Source organism: Melanotaenia boesemani, chromosome 9, assembly GCF_017639745.1.
Source record: "Melanotaenia boesemani isolate fMelBoe1 chromosome 9, fMelBoe1.pri, whole genome shotgun sequence".
In the NCBI taxonomy this organism is placed as follows: Eukaryota; Metazoa; Chordata; class Actinopteri; order Atheriniformes; family Melanotaeniidae; genus Melanotaenia; species Melanotaenia boesemani.
Window position 1 is genome coordinate 35,885,435 of NC_055690.1, and position 18,435 is coordinate 35,903,869.

An 18,435-nucleotide genomic window follows, 5' to 3' on the forward strand; every position below is an offset into this window, starting at 1 on the left:
TCTTCTTGTTCTTTCTTCCAGACTCTGTCCTGTCCTGGGGATGTTAAAGGTGGCACATGAAGATGATTACAAGGAGAAGCCGCAGCATGAAATCAAGAAAAACAAGTTTTTTCTTTTTGTACTGAAGAATAACACAGATTTTAAAACTGACTGCATTTGACTGACAGGATCCCGGTTTTAAACCGGACCAGTTCGCTTTTTTGGTCTGAACCAGAGTGAGAGTGGGTGTGCACACTGGTCCAAATGGGCCATACCATCTGTGGAAGTAAACCAGGGTTTGTTAAAGTGGACCAAACAGCGCCAGTGTGAATGCAGAGCCATGTGATTCATTCCTCACGTCACTGAGATGAACACTACACTTCCTGATAACACTTTCGTCTGGCGTGTCATCATTTGGCTCCTTGGTGTGGTTTAGGAGCTACAACCTGAACAAGGTGCAGCCAAACGAGGAGAAAAATTTAACTGAAGTGACGTGTAGAAGGAAAAACAGGAATGCTGGATGGTGGGAATAACCCGGCTGGTTAGTAACTGGGTGCCAGGTTACTACTACAACGCTGTTGTAGCATCCTCATGCATTTAATGCACTGATCTTCATTTCTGCCCAAAATAAACTCGTTTAGAGTTTTTAACAAATCACTGGTACCAGATTTAGTTTCCTGGGCCAGAACGGGATCAAATCCAGCTTATCTTAAGAATACTTTGTCAGTATTTTTTAATTTGCAAGTGGGTTTGTATATTTCCCAGTTTAAGATTTCCACAAAGACATCCTGATGGATCCAGATCCAAGAATCCTTTTCACGGATTTAACTGGGACTTACAAAGGAAACGAGGAGAAACCTGTTTTCCTGTGTTTGTGAGGACGAGGTCATGTTGGCTTCCTCTGGACTCGGCTCGCTGCTTCTCCTAACGAGATCCCACCGCGCTCACCTTCACCTACCTGTCGGGTCTCTGGATGGATTGACATCAGGCCGAATCCCGTCCAGCTCGCTGAGGAGGAAGAGGAGGGTGAGGATGAAGGCTGCCCTGCAGAGAGATGAAAGAAAGTGACTTTAGATGGTCGTTGGTTCGGATCGGGTCTGACTGGGGAGCCTACAGAAAATGACGTTGCTGCACCAACATTAAATTTATCTTTATTAAATTATAAAGAGCAGAACAAAAAAATGATGAATGATCTGCTTTTAAACCCTGAAGGACACACACACCAACATGTCCTGCAGCATCAGTGCTGCCTTCAGGCCACCAGGGCAACACCGACATTTTAACACGTTTTCAGTATTTAATAAGCAAACATCATTGTTGTTTGTTGTGGGAATATTTTTTTCCACATAAAAAGACAAGACATGTTTTCTTTATAAGAAAAGAGTTAACCGAGAAGGGTTTCAGTGTGGCTCCTGGATGTGACGAATTACAGCTTTTTATTGATTCCCTTTTTTATTAAAGTGTTGCATCATGAAATGGATGCATGCAGGAAAAGAACCAGCTAAAAACTGAAGTCTGACAGCAGCATGGGGCCACAGAGGCTTACAACCACATGAAGTCTTCACCTTCTTCCAGTTCAAACTGGATGAAACTATTTGATGTGTGAAAGGACCACAGGACGTGGATCTGGACTGGGAACCGGTGGTGTCCTGGAGCTCCAGGAATCAGAAAAAGCTGTCTGAGGAAATCTTTTCCCACCCTGTAGAGTTCCCATTCCTTCCTTCATCACCTCGTCTCAGTGAGGAGCCGAGCTGATGAAGAGTTTCATTCTTCCTGAAAACCCGTCTCTGGCAGGACGGCCACATGTTGGTCTCGTCCTGTAACAACATGCACACGGAGTCTCTGCAGCTCCTCGTTAATCTGCTGAGGCAGCGAAGTGGAATCTGGAGGCTGGATTAATCCGGTCGTTACGGCAGCGATGATGACGGTGATGACCTTCACCTCTTTTTTATGCTCTGCTCATCACTTCATCCACTGAATTTACTTGAATTATAAACCAGCTCATCTGTGACCAATAGAAATGAGTTTAATTTAGTTCACTCTCGTTTTCTCTTTTCTCCGTGTGTGTTTGTTTTTTTTTTTCTATATGACGGCGACCAAGCAGGCTGAATCCCATTTCTACGCCTTAGCGCCCCCCCTGGGCTTCATGTTGGGGGAAGGGTCATCTGGATTCTGTTTTAGATAGAGGAAGGCTTAAGGATGGGGCCACGCAACCCTCCGAAGGACAGCCCAGGACCGCATCTTTAAAAATAGTGACGGAAGGAAAGACGACGCCCAGAAATGTTTATTCAGCATCAAGGATTTTAAAACTGTGGTCCAGCTTGTGGCCTTTTGTTTGCGATCTCGTTCATCATAAGGCTGCTAACTTAGCGCAAACTAAGCTAATCAAGCTGCGTGATAAGAAAAGAAGTATTACAATTTAATTTCGATTACACAATTAAATGTCAATGTTTGCTAGTTTGCTAAAGTTGCTAACAGCTGCTAGCATAGCCCTCCGAGTGTGAATCATCACATGACATCTCCTTCGGTTTGTTTTTTTTTCTTTTTTCAAACAAATGCAAAAATATGTCCACAGCTCAGGCCGGTGGAACAAAACGCCATCTTTGTTTTATCATCAGCTTGTTGACGTCCTCAGAAATTTATCCTGCAGCTGCAAATGTTGAGCTGGGTGTTATTCCAACTTCACCACCAGGTGGCAGCGTTTGTTACGTTCAGGTAATCCTCTGGGGTATATTTGGTTGTTTTTGACTACTTTAACTTTATATTTCATCCTTAAACCAGTTTACCTGCTTTGTTTGGTTTAATTCTTTTCAGCACAACCTCACATGTAATTTTAAAGGTATTTTTTCATCCCGATCTTCTGTATTAACACCCTGGACCTAAACTCACACTAAAAACATCAAATCCAATTTGTGTAAAAATCACAAACATGTTTAACGAAATATTTTTATAACGTAGAATGCAACGATGAACAACTGATTATAGAAACTTTTCTATGAATTTAGTGAACAACAAACTTATAAGTACTGACATCAAACTGCAGTAAATATCTCAGGAACAAAACAATCAGTTTTCATCATAAATGCTACATTTCCAGGGTGTGTTAATCCTCCCATCCACCAGGAGGCAGCACTTCCATCGGCTTTTGGTGGATTTTGGTCACTCCCACAACTTCTTGTTTTCCTGAGCAACCAGATACATAAACATATTTTTGTCTGGTTGATGTGAAGCTTTTTTTTCCCACCAATAGGAAAGAAGGTGTTAGATTTCTTCCTGCGCCAAAAGTGACGATATTATCTGCAGAAAAAGTTTGATAGCTGGTTTATAGCCCGAACTGTCGACACACATTGGAGTGGAGACTCTGCGTCTCGCTGCTACGTCGTTCTAAACCAGACATGGTGCATCCGTAGACTCTGGAAAGTTAACTATGAGTTCCAGATCCATTTTTCTTTCAAATTAATACTGTAAAAACGTGGAAGATTATCTCTCTCAGCTGGGAACTCCTCAGTGTTCCAGGTAAACTGGAGGAAAAATTCCGGATTTTTCAGCCTTTGTGTCCAATGACCAGTTTGTTTAAATGATGCCTCACTCATTTCCAAGTTAACTAACCTTTATCTGCTTCAGAAAAAACAGTTATTCATCTCTGCTCCCTGTTAACTATTCCCAGTCTGCAACCCTCAGCAGGAAAATATCTGAACAAAACCAGGAAGTCAACACAAAGAGCTCCATCCATACCCTGGGGAATACATCCTCCATCCCGAGCAGGAAAGCCATCCTGCAGGAGGAGGCGGTGATTCATTCACCGTCTCTTTCATACACAGGAACTGTAACCAGGATGAGTTATGGCTGCTGAGGCTTCCAACATTACGCTGCTGTCGTCCTCTAAGAAAAACGTTGGCTCATCTTAATGCTGGAATTCTGCTCCTTCAGCTGCGTGCACACGAGCGTGCACACACACAGGAAGCGGTAATGAGGAAATTTAATGAGTAGAGCCGCTAAAGGTTTCCATCCTGACATCCCAGCAGGGCTTCTGTTTCACTACGTCTCTTCAGAAAATGCTGAGATCTGAAGACCTGGTCCATTTTAACTTTCACGTTCAGAGTTAAAACCATCAATGACGCGACAGAATCCACAAGTTTTTCCAACAGAGGGAATAAATTCAGTTCAAAAAGCAGAACTCAAAACCTGAGTGTGTCTGCAAGAAGGTTCAATTACAGAAAAACTGCAGCGAAGACGTGAAGACGTCAAATAATTAATTCATTAATAATTAATTATTAGAAAATTACAATTAGATGTGGAAAAAATCAATGAAGCTGACGGAAAACAACATATAAAATTTTGTTTTTATTATTATTGTGTTAATAAAGATGATGAAATGCTGTGAAACTAATCAATGAGTCGAATCGATGCACAAATCTGTTGTTAAAAGTTGACTAAGTCTGGTCCACATAAGGAGGTTTTAAATCTGATTTTTTATCTGAGACTCACGCGTGAAGATAAAAATCCGGCATTTAACAGCGTCGATGGCACCGTGTGGCGGCGCCGATCGTCTCAGCACAGAACAGCAGAACGACGCCTGCAGCCTGCAGCCGGAAAATCCAGCCGGAAATCTCCCGAGAAAAAACGGGACCTAACAAAAACCAAGAAGAAGAACCACGGAAACACCCGGAAAACACCCCGCATGGAAGAAAGCAGCTGAACGAACTGCCGCTTTACATCCCGAAAACGTTTTCTTTGAAAAGTTGGAAGAATTGAATTCTTGCTAAAATGAAGTTTTGAAATTTCTAAATTACAAATTAAATTATTAGATTTTCACAAACAGGTTCTCCAGTGCTGGAAAACGATCAAGAAACTTTTAATAAAAAGAAAATCATTTTTCCATCAAGACTGGATGGATAAAGGAATTCAGACGTTCCATTTATCAGAAACTGATGGAAGTTCTTTATCCATCACAAGTTAAATGAGAAATATGACGTGGTTTGTTCTGAAAGCAAATTTAAAAAAGTATTAAAAACTTTCCCGTTGAATTCATGAATCTCAATGCCCCAAAGCTATTATCAAAAACATATAGACTATTATCTAAGCTAGAAGACTCAATCTGTCTTCCAACTTCAAAATGGGAGGGTGACTTATCCAGTAACTTTAATAAAGATAAATGGTCACAAATATGTTTAAACACCTTTAAAATGACTAAAAATTCAAATATGCAACTAATACAATTCAAAATTCTGCATAGAACTCATTATACAGGACAAAGGATGTTCAGGATGGGTCTGTCACAATCAAACATCTGCACACACTGCAATGAAAACACACCAGATAACTACCTCCATGCCTTGTGGTCCTGCACACCTGTCCGCAGGTTCTGGCTTCAGGTATGTGTGGACATGTCAACATGGTTTAAATGTAATATTCCTGCAAACCCAGCACTATGTCTGCTAGGTGACTTGGGTGACATTAATATGGCAATTAACTCTGCACACATGATACGCACAGCATTATGCATCGCAAAGAAAACTATCCTTGTCAACTGGAAAAACAAAAATAATCTGTGTATTCAGCAGTTTAGGAATCTCTTAGTTGACCACATCAGTAATGAGAAAAAGCCTCCTTAAAGAACTATTCGGCTGAATCTCATTCCTTCTGGTCCCCTGTGCTTAGTTCCATCACTTAGTGTAGGTGGAGGACTGTGACCTCGTTGCTGTGGGTGTTTGGGAAATGGCCGGGAGTGACTGGTGGTTGTGGGTTTTTTGTGGTTGCCCGTGATGCGGGACCGGGCTGCTCTGCGGTGGGGGTGGCTCTGAGTCTGGCCCCGTCGGGGGCTGAGGGGGCCAGCGGTTGGAGTCGCCTCGTGGCGGGGGGTGAGGCCACTGGTGGTGCCTGGGTTGGTGGGCGTCGGTCCTGAGCCGGGTGGCCGGGCTATTCTGGGGCGGGCTGGGTGGGGGTTCTGGGCTCTGGTGCCCGGGGGTGGTCCTCCTCCCTCCGGGGTGGTGGGCTCCGTATGTGCCTGGGGTCTGGGCCTGCCCGGATGTGCTGCCATGGTGTGGGTTGGTGCATGCCCTGGTGTCTGGTTGACACCCTGGGACCCAGGGTATGGCCCGGGGGCAGGGGGGGTGTAGGGGTTTGAAGGAGGGCTGAGTGGGATTCGGGGGATTATAGGGGGAGGTGCTGGGGTGTGAGACAGGGATGCTTGTGTGTTGTGTGTGTGTGTCTATACTTTGGATGTTTGTGTGAATGGGGGGGTATGTTTGTGTGCGTGCGTATGCATGTGTTAGGATGAGTGGGGGTGTGTCTGGGGAGTGAGAGTGGGAGGGTTGGATGCTGTGCGAGTGTTTACATTTTTTGGGTGGGGCTGAGAGGGCATATGTGAGTTATGATGAGTGAGAGTGTGCAAGGAAATAGGTGTGTGCATGTGTTTCTGTGTGTGGTTGGGGCGGGGTTAAGTGCACTGGTGGGGGGGGGGGGGGGCGTGGGTCTGCCCCTGTCCCCATCCTCTCATTCCCCTTTAGGGGTGTGGGAGGGTGGGAACTTTCTGGGGTGGGTGGCGGCAGGTTGAAGTAGATGGGGAGTGGGAGGAGGGGGCCGATAGCACCCTGGTTCCCGGGGTGTGCGGCTGGAACATCGGGGTGTGTGCTGGCCTACGCCGGGTGGCTGTCTGGGGGGGCCTGGTCCTCCTAGGCATGTTGTGGGCCCTCTGCCTTTGGGGGGTGGGGCGGCCGCCTCTGGGCTCCTGGGGCCCTGGGCCCTTCGCTTGGGCTGCCCTGGGTGGGCCGGTCCCTGGCGGGGCCGGCGGCTGCTGATCGTGGCCCACTGGGGCCTGTGCCCCGGGACCGTGGGGGGCTCTTGCTGGGGCTCTCTTCTGCCGCCCTTCGGGTGGGGCTGGAGTCGTCTTTGTGGTGGGGTGGCATGGGTTGGTGCTCCGGGTCTGCTGCTGAGGGCCCGGCCCAGGCCCTGGTCTGCCTCTGGCCTCCGTGGAGGCGAGGTCGCATTTGCATGATCTGACTCACCACTCTTCATCACTGATCACTCCTCTTCCTCATGCTCTGCATGCTGACACAGTCACTGAGTTGTCCAGTGGGTTTTAATACTAAGCGATAATTATAAAAAAAAAAAAAAAAAAAAAAATTTGTATTTTTCCTGTGAGTTAGTATCTGGTCGCTGTTATGTCTTTTTGATTTGGTTTGGTTATTATTTAAAAACTCTTAATGGCTAGCAGCTCTGTTTTTTTCTGTGTGTGTGTTTCTGTTTTTGTAAAAGTTGTAGGAAATTTTCTGGTGTGTTCATGTACAGGTGTAACAGTTTGTTGTCTGGTGATGGTGGATTGAAGGGACGTTTTCCTTCTGTCTGTGATCTTTTTGTCTCCTTTCTTCTTTCCCTTTTGCTTCTTTTTGCTATTTTCCATCTTTTTCTGTCCCCTCCGGTCAGGTTCAGCAAGATTACATAGATTCCGTGATTCAAAGTAAATAAATAAATAAATTAATCAGATTATCAAGAGGAGCCTTACCCATAGGCCTCCCCTTGGCAGAGCAAATTTGTTCAGCACGATACAGCAACCAGATTATCATTCTGCTGCTATGATGCTGGACAGGACAGGTTAAAAAAAAAAAAAAAACTTTCCGTTGCAATGATTCAGACGACTAAAGAGCTTTTAACTTCCTGTATCATCAGGAAACCGCGCCAATAATGGAAGGATTTCAATTTCAGGACATGAAATGTAACAACAAATTTTTAAGGACAAATCTCATTAAACAACATTTCTCATCTTTATTTAAAAAAATAAATAAATGAAATTTTTTTTTTTAAAGATTGTAACTCAAAATGTTTTATTCAACATCTCCCTTTTCCAATTCCACCCAAAGCAAAAGAAAATCGTTTAAAAATCGTGAATTTCTACATAATAAATTTATTATCGGCACCTTCTGCGATGCTGACGTTGAAACAGCATCTTTTTTATTCGTGTGGGAATCAGACTTCGGGAATGCTCTTCAGCTCTGGATAACCTGAAAAACATTTATTTTCCCCTTTAACTTTTCCAATGATTGGATTTGGTCAACGAATAGAAAATAAAACAATAGAATTTGGAAATAATAATCTGATTATATTGGCAAATGTAGGTTTTTGAAAATCAACCTGATCCTTGAAGGTTTTAGAAACAAAATAATCTCATTAAAAAGTCCATTAAAATATTGCAAATCTGATAAAGTCCATGCACTCTCTTTTCTGAATGACATAACAGATTCTTATTTAAATGTGTATGTATGTATATATGTATATATAGTATATATATATATTAGGGCTGCAACGATTAGTCGACGTCGTCGACTATAGTCGACAATAAAAATAGTCGACAAAGAATTTAGCCGTCGACAGCTGTCGGCAAAAAAAAAAGTGAGACATCGTCTTTTTTCCCCCTATCTCTGCTGAGAGTTGCACATGTGCAAGAAAGTCCGCCAGTGGACAAATATGGCGGCAGAGCAGGCAACAAAACGACGGCAGAGGACCTCGAAAGTTTGGGACCACTTCATACTAAACGTACAAAAAATGTTATGTACATGTAAGATTTGTAAGACTGACCTTGTGTACCATGGAAGTACGTCTGCAATGCATGAACACTTGAAGAGGAGGCATGTCGGAGTTGAGGATGAGTCGGACTCGCTTCGGTAAGAAAATAACTTAAAAGCTAGTATCGGTTGTAGCAGACAGGAACAATTCTACATACATGATTTTATCAATAACAAAAACTGGCTTGCACGTATATTGTTAAGTCATATTTTAGCTTAAAAGATGAAAGTTTAATCCTGTGTGTGACAAAGCATTTTTAATCAAATTTATACAGGCCGAAGAAAAGTCTAAGTATCATTGATGGCTTTCTCCAAAAGAAACAGACGTGCACTCCGCAGCAGGCGACTGCCCTCACCAACTCAGTATTAAACATGCTCATTCATGACATGAGACCACTCTCTATGGTTGATGGTGAAGGGTTTCAAGAAATGATTCGCCAGTTCAGTCCAGATTACATCCTGCCATCCAGAACCCATTTCACCCAATTGATGGAGAAAAAATATGAGACTGCACTCCTAAAGGTAAATGTTTAGTGTTCACAGACACACCAATCATACTGCATTTCATAAACTTTTATTATTATTATTATTATTATTATTAAATAAAACAAAGAGCTACACATTGTATAAATGTTTCTACTAAAACTTTTCACTACTAAAAAATATTTACAAAAGTCCACTTTGTCTTTACAGGTAAAGCAGATTTTAAAAGAGGTTGACAGCTCCCTCACATTGACTGCTGATGTGTGGACCAGCAATGCCACAGAGTCCTATCTTGGAGTGTCCTGCCATTTCATCACCAAAGACTGGCAAATGAAGACTTTCAACCTCACCACCATGCCTCTGGAGGAGAGGCATACTGCTGCCAACATCGTAACATGGATGGAGAAGGTGATAGGGAAATCTGACATATTACCGAACAAAATTAAAGCAGTTGTTCATGACAAAGGGTCCAACATGGTGGCAGCAATGCGAATGCTGGAAGAAAAACATGGTTGGGTTTCAGTCCGTTGTACTGGGCACATCCTCCAGCTCAAAGCAGTTAGTGCTGCAAGAAACCTTGTGGAACACTTCAGAAGAAGTGAGCTGGCTAATACTAAATTAAAGAAGAAACAACAACAAATGAACACTCCAGAGCACAAGCTGATTCAGGATGTCAGTACGAGATGGAACAGTACCTACTATATGGTAGAGAGGATCCTGGAACAGCGCTGGCCAGTTACAGCAACTTTATCAGATCCTGAGGTAACTCACAGAGGCAAGCACTACTTTGACTTGAAGCCAGATCAGTGGGTGCTGCTTGAGGAGCTGGTGCAAGGACTGCAGCCATTTGAATGTGCTACCGTTTACCTCAGTGGACAGGAGTACGCTACTGCTTCATGTCTTCCACAGCTGGTCAAAGGGCTGCAACGGTCCATGGAGCAAATCCGTTTAGAAACGAGCCCAGGTAAAGCCTTGCTGTCTGGTGCCAAAAAAGGAGTAAAGGAGAGATAGGGGAATCTGAACACCCTCTCAGCAGACAGACCCAGCCCACTCGTTCTTGCAGCTGCCGTAGACCCAAGATTCAGAAAACTGAAGTTTATGTCAGCTGAAGATGGCACAAGGTTGAAAGGAACAGCTGAAGTTCTTGTTATCAAAGAAGCAAAGGAGGAGACTGGAATGCATGATGGCTGTGACCCTGAGCTGCAGCAGAAGAGGGTGAGTGTTCCAGGTGAAACCTCAGCACTGGATAACCTGCTTAAGTCAGACACAGACAGTCTGAGTGAGGAAGAGGAGGAAACCCAAGAGGACAAAAAGATCCAAATGGTGAGAAGGGAAATTCAGATGTTCTTCACAGAGCCAGCAATATCCAAAAAGGAAGACCCTCTCAGATGGTGGAAGGAAAATGAGTGGCGTTTTCCCACACTGTCAAAGCTGGCAAGATCCCTTCTGTGTATCCCTGCAGCATCTACACCATCTGAGCGAATCTTCTCTGCAGCTGGTAATATCTGCTCTAAGAAGAGAGCTAGCCTGACCCAGGACCACGTGGAGATGCTGACATTCCTTAGCATGAATGAACTGTCTGATTGACATATTGTCTTGTAGTTACTTTCAACAAACAACGTATATACCACTCAATGTTCTGCACAAAATGCACTTTTTTAAAAAAATTTAAATTTAAGCTTATTTGCTGTTTTCTGCTGCTAATTTGCACATTCCTTTTTTTTTTTATGGATTTGTGGCTTGTATTTACTTCTTCTGATAAGATAAAAATTTTATTTGTCCCACAGTGGGGAAACTACAGCAGCAAAGTTATCAGTACTTGGTTTTAGTACTAAGTTCAATAAAAAATTTATTTTTGAATGAAGTGTCCATCTCCCCCTTTTAATTAGTACATCATTTAAACAACCTCATGCAAGATTTAAAAGCTGAAAGTGAAATAAGAGCCATTTAATAATTATAAGGTACATAATCCGATTAGTCGACTAGTCGTTTTAATAGTCGATGACTAGTCGACTATCAGAATAGTCATTAGTTGCAGCCCTAATATATATACACACACATATATATATATATAAATATATAGTCCGCCTGATACAACACATGCACAATAACCCATACAAACAGTTGCTATAACTTATACGTGCAATAGTGAACTGGGAATCTGTTCCACCTCTACTGTGTGCAATGCTTGTTTATATTGTTTTATTTAACTTATTATTATTTATTGCATTCTATTTGTGCTTTTCTCGCACCTTGTTGCCTCTATTTTGCTTTGTACCTGTATATATTGTGTCTTGTGCTTGTCCTGCTTTACTGTTGGTGTTGTATTGCTGCTGGTACCCAAATTTCCCTGAGGGCTCTCCAAAGGGATTAATAAAGTATTTCTATTCTATTCTATTCTCTCTCTCTCTCTCTATATATATATATATACATATATATATATATATATATGTATATATATACTGTATATGGATTGTATATGATATTGCTGCTCAGTTAACTCACTTTTTTCTGTATTTGAAATTGTATATATTTTTGATATGCTGTGTTTATTACTAAGAAATAAAAAAATAAAGGCTAGATGACTCATCGCACTGCTGGAAAAAAAAAAAAAGAAAAAAAAAGAAATCACCCAGCATGGAAGAGGACATACAGGACGAGGGAATGACGGTGGTGTTGGGACTACTGGTAACAGAAAAATCCAGAACTGAAGAAATAACCGACTGGAGACAGCATGAACACTGACTTTATATCCTTCCTGGCTCTCAGGCCAGCTCGCTCTCTGAAGATTTTTTATTGTAAATACTGAACATGCTGAATATTTCCGATTGTCGGAACAACCCGTTTCAGAGCCGACTGTCGGGACAAATTCACACCTCAGACCACATGATAATTGTACAGGAAAATCTGATAAGACTTTAGCTAATCGGACATTTGCCGTCCTTGGTCCGGAAGGGGAAAATCGGGACAAAAACAGTCCAATAATCTGTATGCGAGTACCTAACTTAATGCTTGGATGAGTTGTGTCTCACTAAGAAATAAATATTTTGTGTGTTGTTTTGTTTTTTAAAATGGCAGTTCCCACACAAATACAGTGAAAAGATCCAGAAATATGTAATCAGAAAATGACCAATCACAAAGCAGTCCTTCCACGTACCCAAAGAGGTCAGAGGAAGTCGCTGTGAGAAATTTCCTGTTTAGCAGTGAATGTTTTGCTACCAGCTTTAGCAATAAACACCACACAGCTCTGCTAGTTCCAGCAGAGTCCGTGTCTGCTTCACCATTGCTGGTCAGAGAAGGGAGCTAACCCTGAGGCTAGCTGCTGCTAGCTGCTGCTGGGTAAAGTGAAGGGAGCTAACCCTGAGGCTAACTGCTGCTAGCTGCTGGGTAAAGTGAAGGGAGCTAACCCTGAGGCTAGCTGCTGCTAGCTGCTGGGTAAAGTGAAGGGAGCTAACCCTGAGGCTAGCTGCTGCTAGCTGCTGGGTAAAGTGAAGGGAGCTAACCCTGAGGCTAGCTGCTGCTAGCTGCTGCTGGGTAAAGTGAAGGGAGCTAACCCTGAGGCTAGCTGCTGCTAGCTGCTGGGTAAAGTGAAGGGAGCTAACCCTGAGGCTAGCTGCTGCTAGCTGCTGCTGGGTAAAGTGAAGGGAGCTAACCCTGAGGCTAGCTGCTGCTATCTGCTGGGTAAAGTGAAGGGAGCTAACCCTGGGGCTAGCTGCTGCTAGCTGCTGCTGGGTAAAGTGAAGGGAGCTAACCCTGAGGCTAGCTGCTGCTAGCTGCTGCTGGGTAAAGTGAAGGGAGCTAACCCTGAGGCTAGCTGCTGCTAGCTGCTGCTGGGTAAAGTGAAGGGAGCTAACCCTGAGGCTAACTGCTGCTAGCTGCTGGGTAAAGTGAAGGGAGCTAACCCTGAGGCTAGCTGCTGCTAGCTGCTGGGTAAAGTGAAGGGAGCTAACCCTGAGGCTAGCTGCTGCTAGCTGCTGCTGGGTAAAGTGAAGGGAGCTAACCCTGAGGCTAGCTGCTGCTAGCTGCTGGGTAAAGTGAAGGGAGCTAACCCTGAGGCTAGCTGCTGCTAGCTGCTGGGTAAAGTGAAGGGAGCTAACCCTGAGGCTAGCTGCTGCTAGCTGCTGCTGGGTAAAGTGAAGGGAGCTAACCCTGAGGCTAGCTGCTGCTATCTGCTGGGTAAAGTGAAGGGAGCTAACCCTGAGGCTATCTGCTGCTATCTGCTGGGTAAAGTGAAGGGAGCTAACCCTGAGGCTAGCTGCTGCTAGCTGCTGCTGGGTAAAGTGAAGGGAGCTAACCCTGAGGCTAGCTGCTGCTATCTGCTGGGTAAAGTGAAGGGAGCTAACCCTGGGGCTAGCTGCTGCTAGCTGCTGCTGGGTAAAGTGAAGGGAGCTAACCCTGAGGCTAGCTGCTGCTTCACCCAGGATGAATTGCCTCTGCCCCCAAGCTCGGTGTGGAGTTGGAAGCAAGAAAGTTTCTCTTGGAGTTTTCACTGATGTATAACAAAGTAAAAAACACTCGTGTATGGAACACACACATTATACAAATTATATCTGAAACATGTACAATTTCTTTTAAAGATAAAGTATTTTTCATTTTGTTATTTATGACATTACGGTGACATCACGACTAATAAATGCTGACTGGCCCAACTAGTCGACTTCAAAGATCACCTGAAATGTCCATCCCTATGGGACTAGATACGGATTTACTTCAGAACACTGAACAAAAAAACTGGTCTGGCTTGTTTCCATCTGTTGGTTCAGGTCAGCAGGTGGCGCTAAAGGCAACAAACAGACAGGAATCTCCACCAACAACAATCTGGAATCCTGACTGGTCACAGTGCAGGTTTCCACTGTGTGATGGTCCATCCCAGATGCCTCCGAGTCCAGAGAAGTGGACTCTGCCTCTGGAACTCTGGACCAGGTTAACATGCTGCTTCTTTTCTGCTCAGTAAAGTCTAAGGTGATATCTATGAATGTAACTGAATTGTAGGGCTGATCAAGGTTTCCATGGTAACACTTGCTCCAGCTGGTGATGATGGGTGCAGGTCCGTCTGCGGGATCAGAGATCTAGACTGAAACATTTGTCTTACAGGAGTCAGTCCAGATTAAAGTTGCTCCGCTGTCCTTTACAATTCCTCCTGACTACTTTAATAGTTTCATGATATTCTGTCAGTAGAGCAGAAACCTGGAAACGCTTCTGTCTTTGAGAAACTTTGTTTTTAAACTGATCAATAATTTTCTCACATTTGGAGACAAATGGAGATTCTCAGACATTCTGCCTTTGGAACGGGACACGAAGATATGTGGTTAAATATTAAACATTTCCTTGTTTTTCTTTTCTTACTGTACATGTTGTTCTAACAGTTGAATTAAAATCTGATGGAGGGAAGCTGGAAATTAGCCGTTCTGCTGACACCTGCACTTTTCCAGCGATGATTAATGTTCCCTGAAGAAGCACCCAGCCGAGCAGCAGCGTCCATACTGTGGCGTCTGGTTACTGGATAACAGACCACAGAGCTGCTGTGACTGTTTACCTTCCCTCAGCAGACAGAAAGCCAGCAGCCAATCACAGGTCCTGGAGGATCTACGTGGACTGGACCCAGGCTACGTGGGGTCAAGTTCCTGTTTGCAGTGACTGAACGTTTCTATCAGAAAATGGAGGTAAAACGCTGAAGTTTCCTGAGCGAAAGTGCTTCACATGATGTTCAGAAGTGGTTGTTCCAGTCAGATCAGTCTGCCTCACCTCTGAATGAAGCAGCAGCTGATGATGATGATGATGATGATGATGAACTCACTGAGTCACAAACAGATGTTCAACCCAACCAGCCAATCACACGTAGTGTAGTCATGCAGACGTGGTGAATACGACTTACTGACGTTTAAACTGAGCATCAGAATGAGGAAGAAAGAGGTTTTAAGGGACTTTGAACGTGGCATGGTTATTGGTCTGAGTTTTTACTGGGATTTTCACCCACAACCATCTCCAGGGTTTCCAGAGATGGTCTGAAGAAGAGAAAACATCCAGAGCAGCAGTTGTCTGGACCAGGATGCAGCAGAAGACACACCGGGTTCCTCCTGTCAGCTAAGAACAGGAAACTGAGGCTACAATTCACACACACTCACCAACACTGGACAATAGAAGATGGAGAAACGTTGCTGGTCTGATGAGTCTCCATTTCAGCTCCACATTCAGATGCTCGGCTCAGAATCTGCTGGAAACATCATGAAAACATGGATCCATCCTGCCTTGGATCAACGCTTCAGGCTGCTGCTGGTGTAATGGTGGGGGGAGATTTTCTTGGTCCACTTTGGGTCCCTTAGTACCAACGTGTCCTGGTTTAACCAGCACAGCCTACCTGAGTATTGTTGCTGACCATGTCCATCCCTTTATGACCACAGTGGAGCATCTTCTGATGCTAATTCCAGCAGGATAATGCACCATGTCACAAAGCTCAGATCATCTCCACCTGCTTTCTAGAACATGACGATGAGTTCACTGGACTCCAACGGCCTCCACAGCCACCAGATCTCAGTCCAGTAGAGCAGCTTTGGGATGTGGTGGAACGGGAGATTCTCATCATGGATGCAGCCGACAAACCTGCAGCAACTGTGTGATGCTGTCATGTCAATATGGAGAAAACCTCTGAGGAAGGTTTCCACCACCTGCTTCATCTATCACACCAGGATTAAAGAGGGAGACCAAACCGAGGTTAGAAGGTGGTCCTGGTGAAGTGGATATTGGCTGTATGAGCTCATTCTAACGGCCCATTTCCATGGTAACCTGATGAGGGACAACCTGCAGTTCTGTTTAACTGTAGCTGTAAACAATGCTTCTGTCTAATTTCACTGTCTGAGATCATCGGGATCAGAATCAGAACATTTGTTCTAAAACCGCTCCAGAGCAGGTAACGAGCTCAGCATCAGTTACCGTGGCGATGAGCTCAGCATCAGTTACCATGGCAACGCACAGCAACAAACAGCAGCAGATATAAACAGTTTTCTGAGCTGAAGAAGCTGCAATCGATGCATGAAATGTGTTGAAGGGCTTTGCAGTTCCTCCGTCAGGTCAACGTCTTACTGAAGGTGCAATAAAACCTCTGAAAGGACTAAACTAGTTAGAACCGGCTTCTACACCTGGAGAGGATCAGATTCTTATTACCAGACTTATTCTCTCCAACCAACAGCTCCAAAACATTCTCCTTGACCCAGAGTGTAGACATCAGAGGAAGGTCTGTTCTGTCAGAGCATCGGCTCATCTTCCAGACCTTTAACTGGAAACTGGAAGGAAAGAAGGTGGAGAGAAGCTGGAGGAGACAGAATGTGTCATGGAGGAGGATCAGGAGGAGCGAGTGGATCCCTGGAGGGACATCCAGAAGCGGAGCTGCCCAACAACACCATCCATCACTCACACAGTTAAACCAGAGCTGGCTGCCTGCCTGTGCTTCCAGTACACCACAGGTACGAGATATTACCCCCCAGTGACGCCCCAGAGAATTGTGGGTAGTTGATTAGTCATTTTCAGCAGCTGGTTCATAAAAACAAACAGTCAGCAGCTTTTTCTGCAACAGGAAACTCTCACTTCATTCTCAGCTGAGCCCAAACTTTTCTTATAGGTTCAGGTTTTATTTCACAGTTTAGTTTAGAAAATCAGAAAAAACTTCAGTTTTCCAGACGGGACCAGTAAACAGACCAGTATCACCAGTAAACCACGTGGATGAGATCACGTCCATAAGCAGAGTAAATATAAGAGGTAGAACAGTAGTAGAGTCAACCAGTAACTACGCTGTTCCAGCGGAACAAAACCAGTTAAACCAACTTAAAACCAAAATATTTAAACTAATTCCTGAAACCGAGTCCTAAAATTTGATGAAGATCAACAAAAGCTTCATTTATCCAGACTCTCCAGAATATCAGGTAGTTTGATAAGAAGGAGAACAGACGAAGGAGAGCTTATATCTGAGCCGTGTCCCTGAACGCAACATATTCAGACTGGAGCCATCGGGTCCTTCAGGGCTGCGCCAGCTGGACTGTGATGATGTGGGGTGGGGAGTCTAGTCCCCTCATGGTGGCTGCCATCCCATAATCAATGTAGAAAGTTGTCATCATCTTCCGACTCACTGTCTGAGTAAAAACTGCATCTCTGAGCTAGTTTGTCTGTAACTTATCGATTTCCAATCACGTCCAGCAGCTGGAAAATAAGTATAAATAATATTTCATCCGGCCTGAAACACAAGCAAACACCTGCTGAGCTGATGAAGACTCGTGTCCACGCATTCAGACCTGATGATGAAGATGATGATGATGGACACAGCAGCCATGTTTCTGCAACCTGGAGCGGATCGATGGCTGAATCCTGCTTTTCTCTCTCTAAAGAAACTTTCAACCAACCTAAAGTCACTTTTCAAACCTTCAGATTTGCTGTAAAAATATAACGATTTCCTGGTTGTCAAGGCAACGCAAACTTCCATCGGCTTGTTTTGGTTGATTGACGCCGGATTCTGAGCAACATTAACATCTGGAGCTGATCTCAGCGTCCGCGTGAGACTGAAAATCTGCGCGCAGGACTTCGAGTCTGCCTGGACCACCAGGGTGATGCCCCCTTTTCAATCTACAATCAGAAAACTGAATCTGATCACCAGGATCGATCTGGATCTGACAACGTCATGAAAACCAAGAAGAAACCAGCAGCGACTCACATCGGCTTCAGGACGAGGTGGCGTGTTGGGTCCGGATGAGCCAGTTCAGCAGCGGGTCCCGGCGGAGGGATCAGGACCAGGAGATGCAGCGGCACTGCTCGGCACCGGGGCCAGCGGGGCTCTGATGATTAACGACCCCGTGTCAGGACTCGACCGCGGCCGTAAATCTCCAGGGGCGCACCGCGCTGGTCCCCCCGGTGGTCCGGGAACTCCTCCAAAGCTGAGTGGCGGCGCGCGGAGCCTGTCCCGGTGATTAATGGTCCCAGATAAACATCACGTGATTACGTCATTGAACCCGCCCAAGTGAGAGAATGAACCTCCAGAACCGGACCGGAGCGTCCGAGGTGCCGCGGGGGGGGTCAACGTGCGTAAAAGGCGCAGAAAGCTGCGGCGGTGTTTCCAAGTAGGAAGTAGAAGTTGGGTGGATTCCGGTCGACGCTCCGCCTCCTGTCTCACACTGTTGCGACATTTATCGCCGATTTCACAACTATCACCCACATACACACATACACACACAAACACACACACGCAAGTCTCAACTCCTTCCGTTCCAGTTTACTCCACCGTGTCTCAGTAAAACAAGTCTGCCAGAAAACCGAGAAAATGAGGAAGCAAACACACATCAGAGGTTTCAACCTGTTTCCATCAGCTGCTGCTCTGGATATTTTCTCTTCTTCAGACCATCTCTGGAAACCCTGGAGATGGTTGCGGGTG

General features: G+C 44.6%; 1 protein-coding gene across 2 annotated transcripts in view; it reads right to left on the reverse strand.

The window, feature by feature from the left end:
- Positions 1-18,157, reverse strand: part of LOC121646291 (interleukin-1 receptor accessory protein) — a 49,344-nt gene extending 31,187 nt beyond the window's left edge. The window contains exons 1-2 of one of the 2 annotated variants that reach the window (XM_041995201.1): positions 17,722-18,157; positions 928-1,023 (exon numbers count right to left, since the gene is read on the reverse strand). In XM_041995201.1, the coding sequence (XP_041851135.1) occupies positions 928-964 (37 nt within the window). In that variant the 5' untranslated portion in view covers positions 965-1,023; positions 17,722-18,157. The remainder of the gene's footprint in view (positions 1-927; positions 1,024-17,721) is intronic. The other variant, XM_041995200.1, reaches the window with a different exon arrangement.
- Positions 18,158-18,435: the final 278 nt, after the last annotated feature.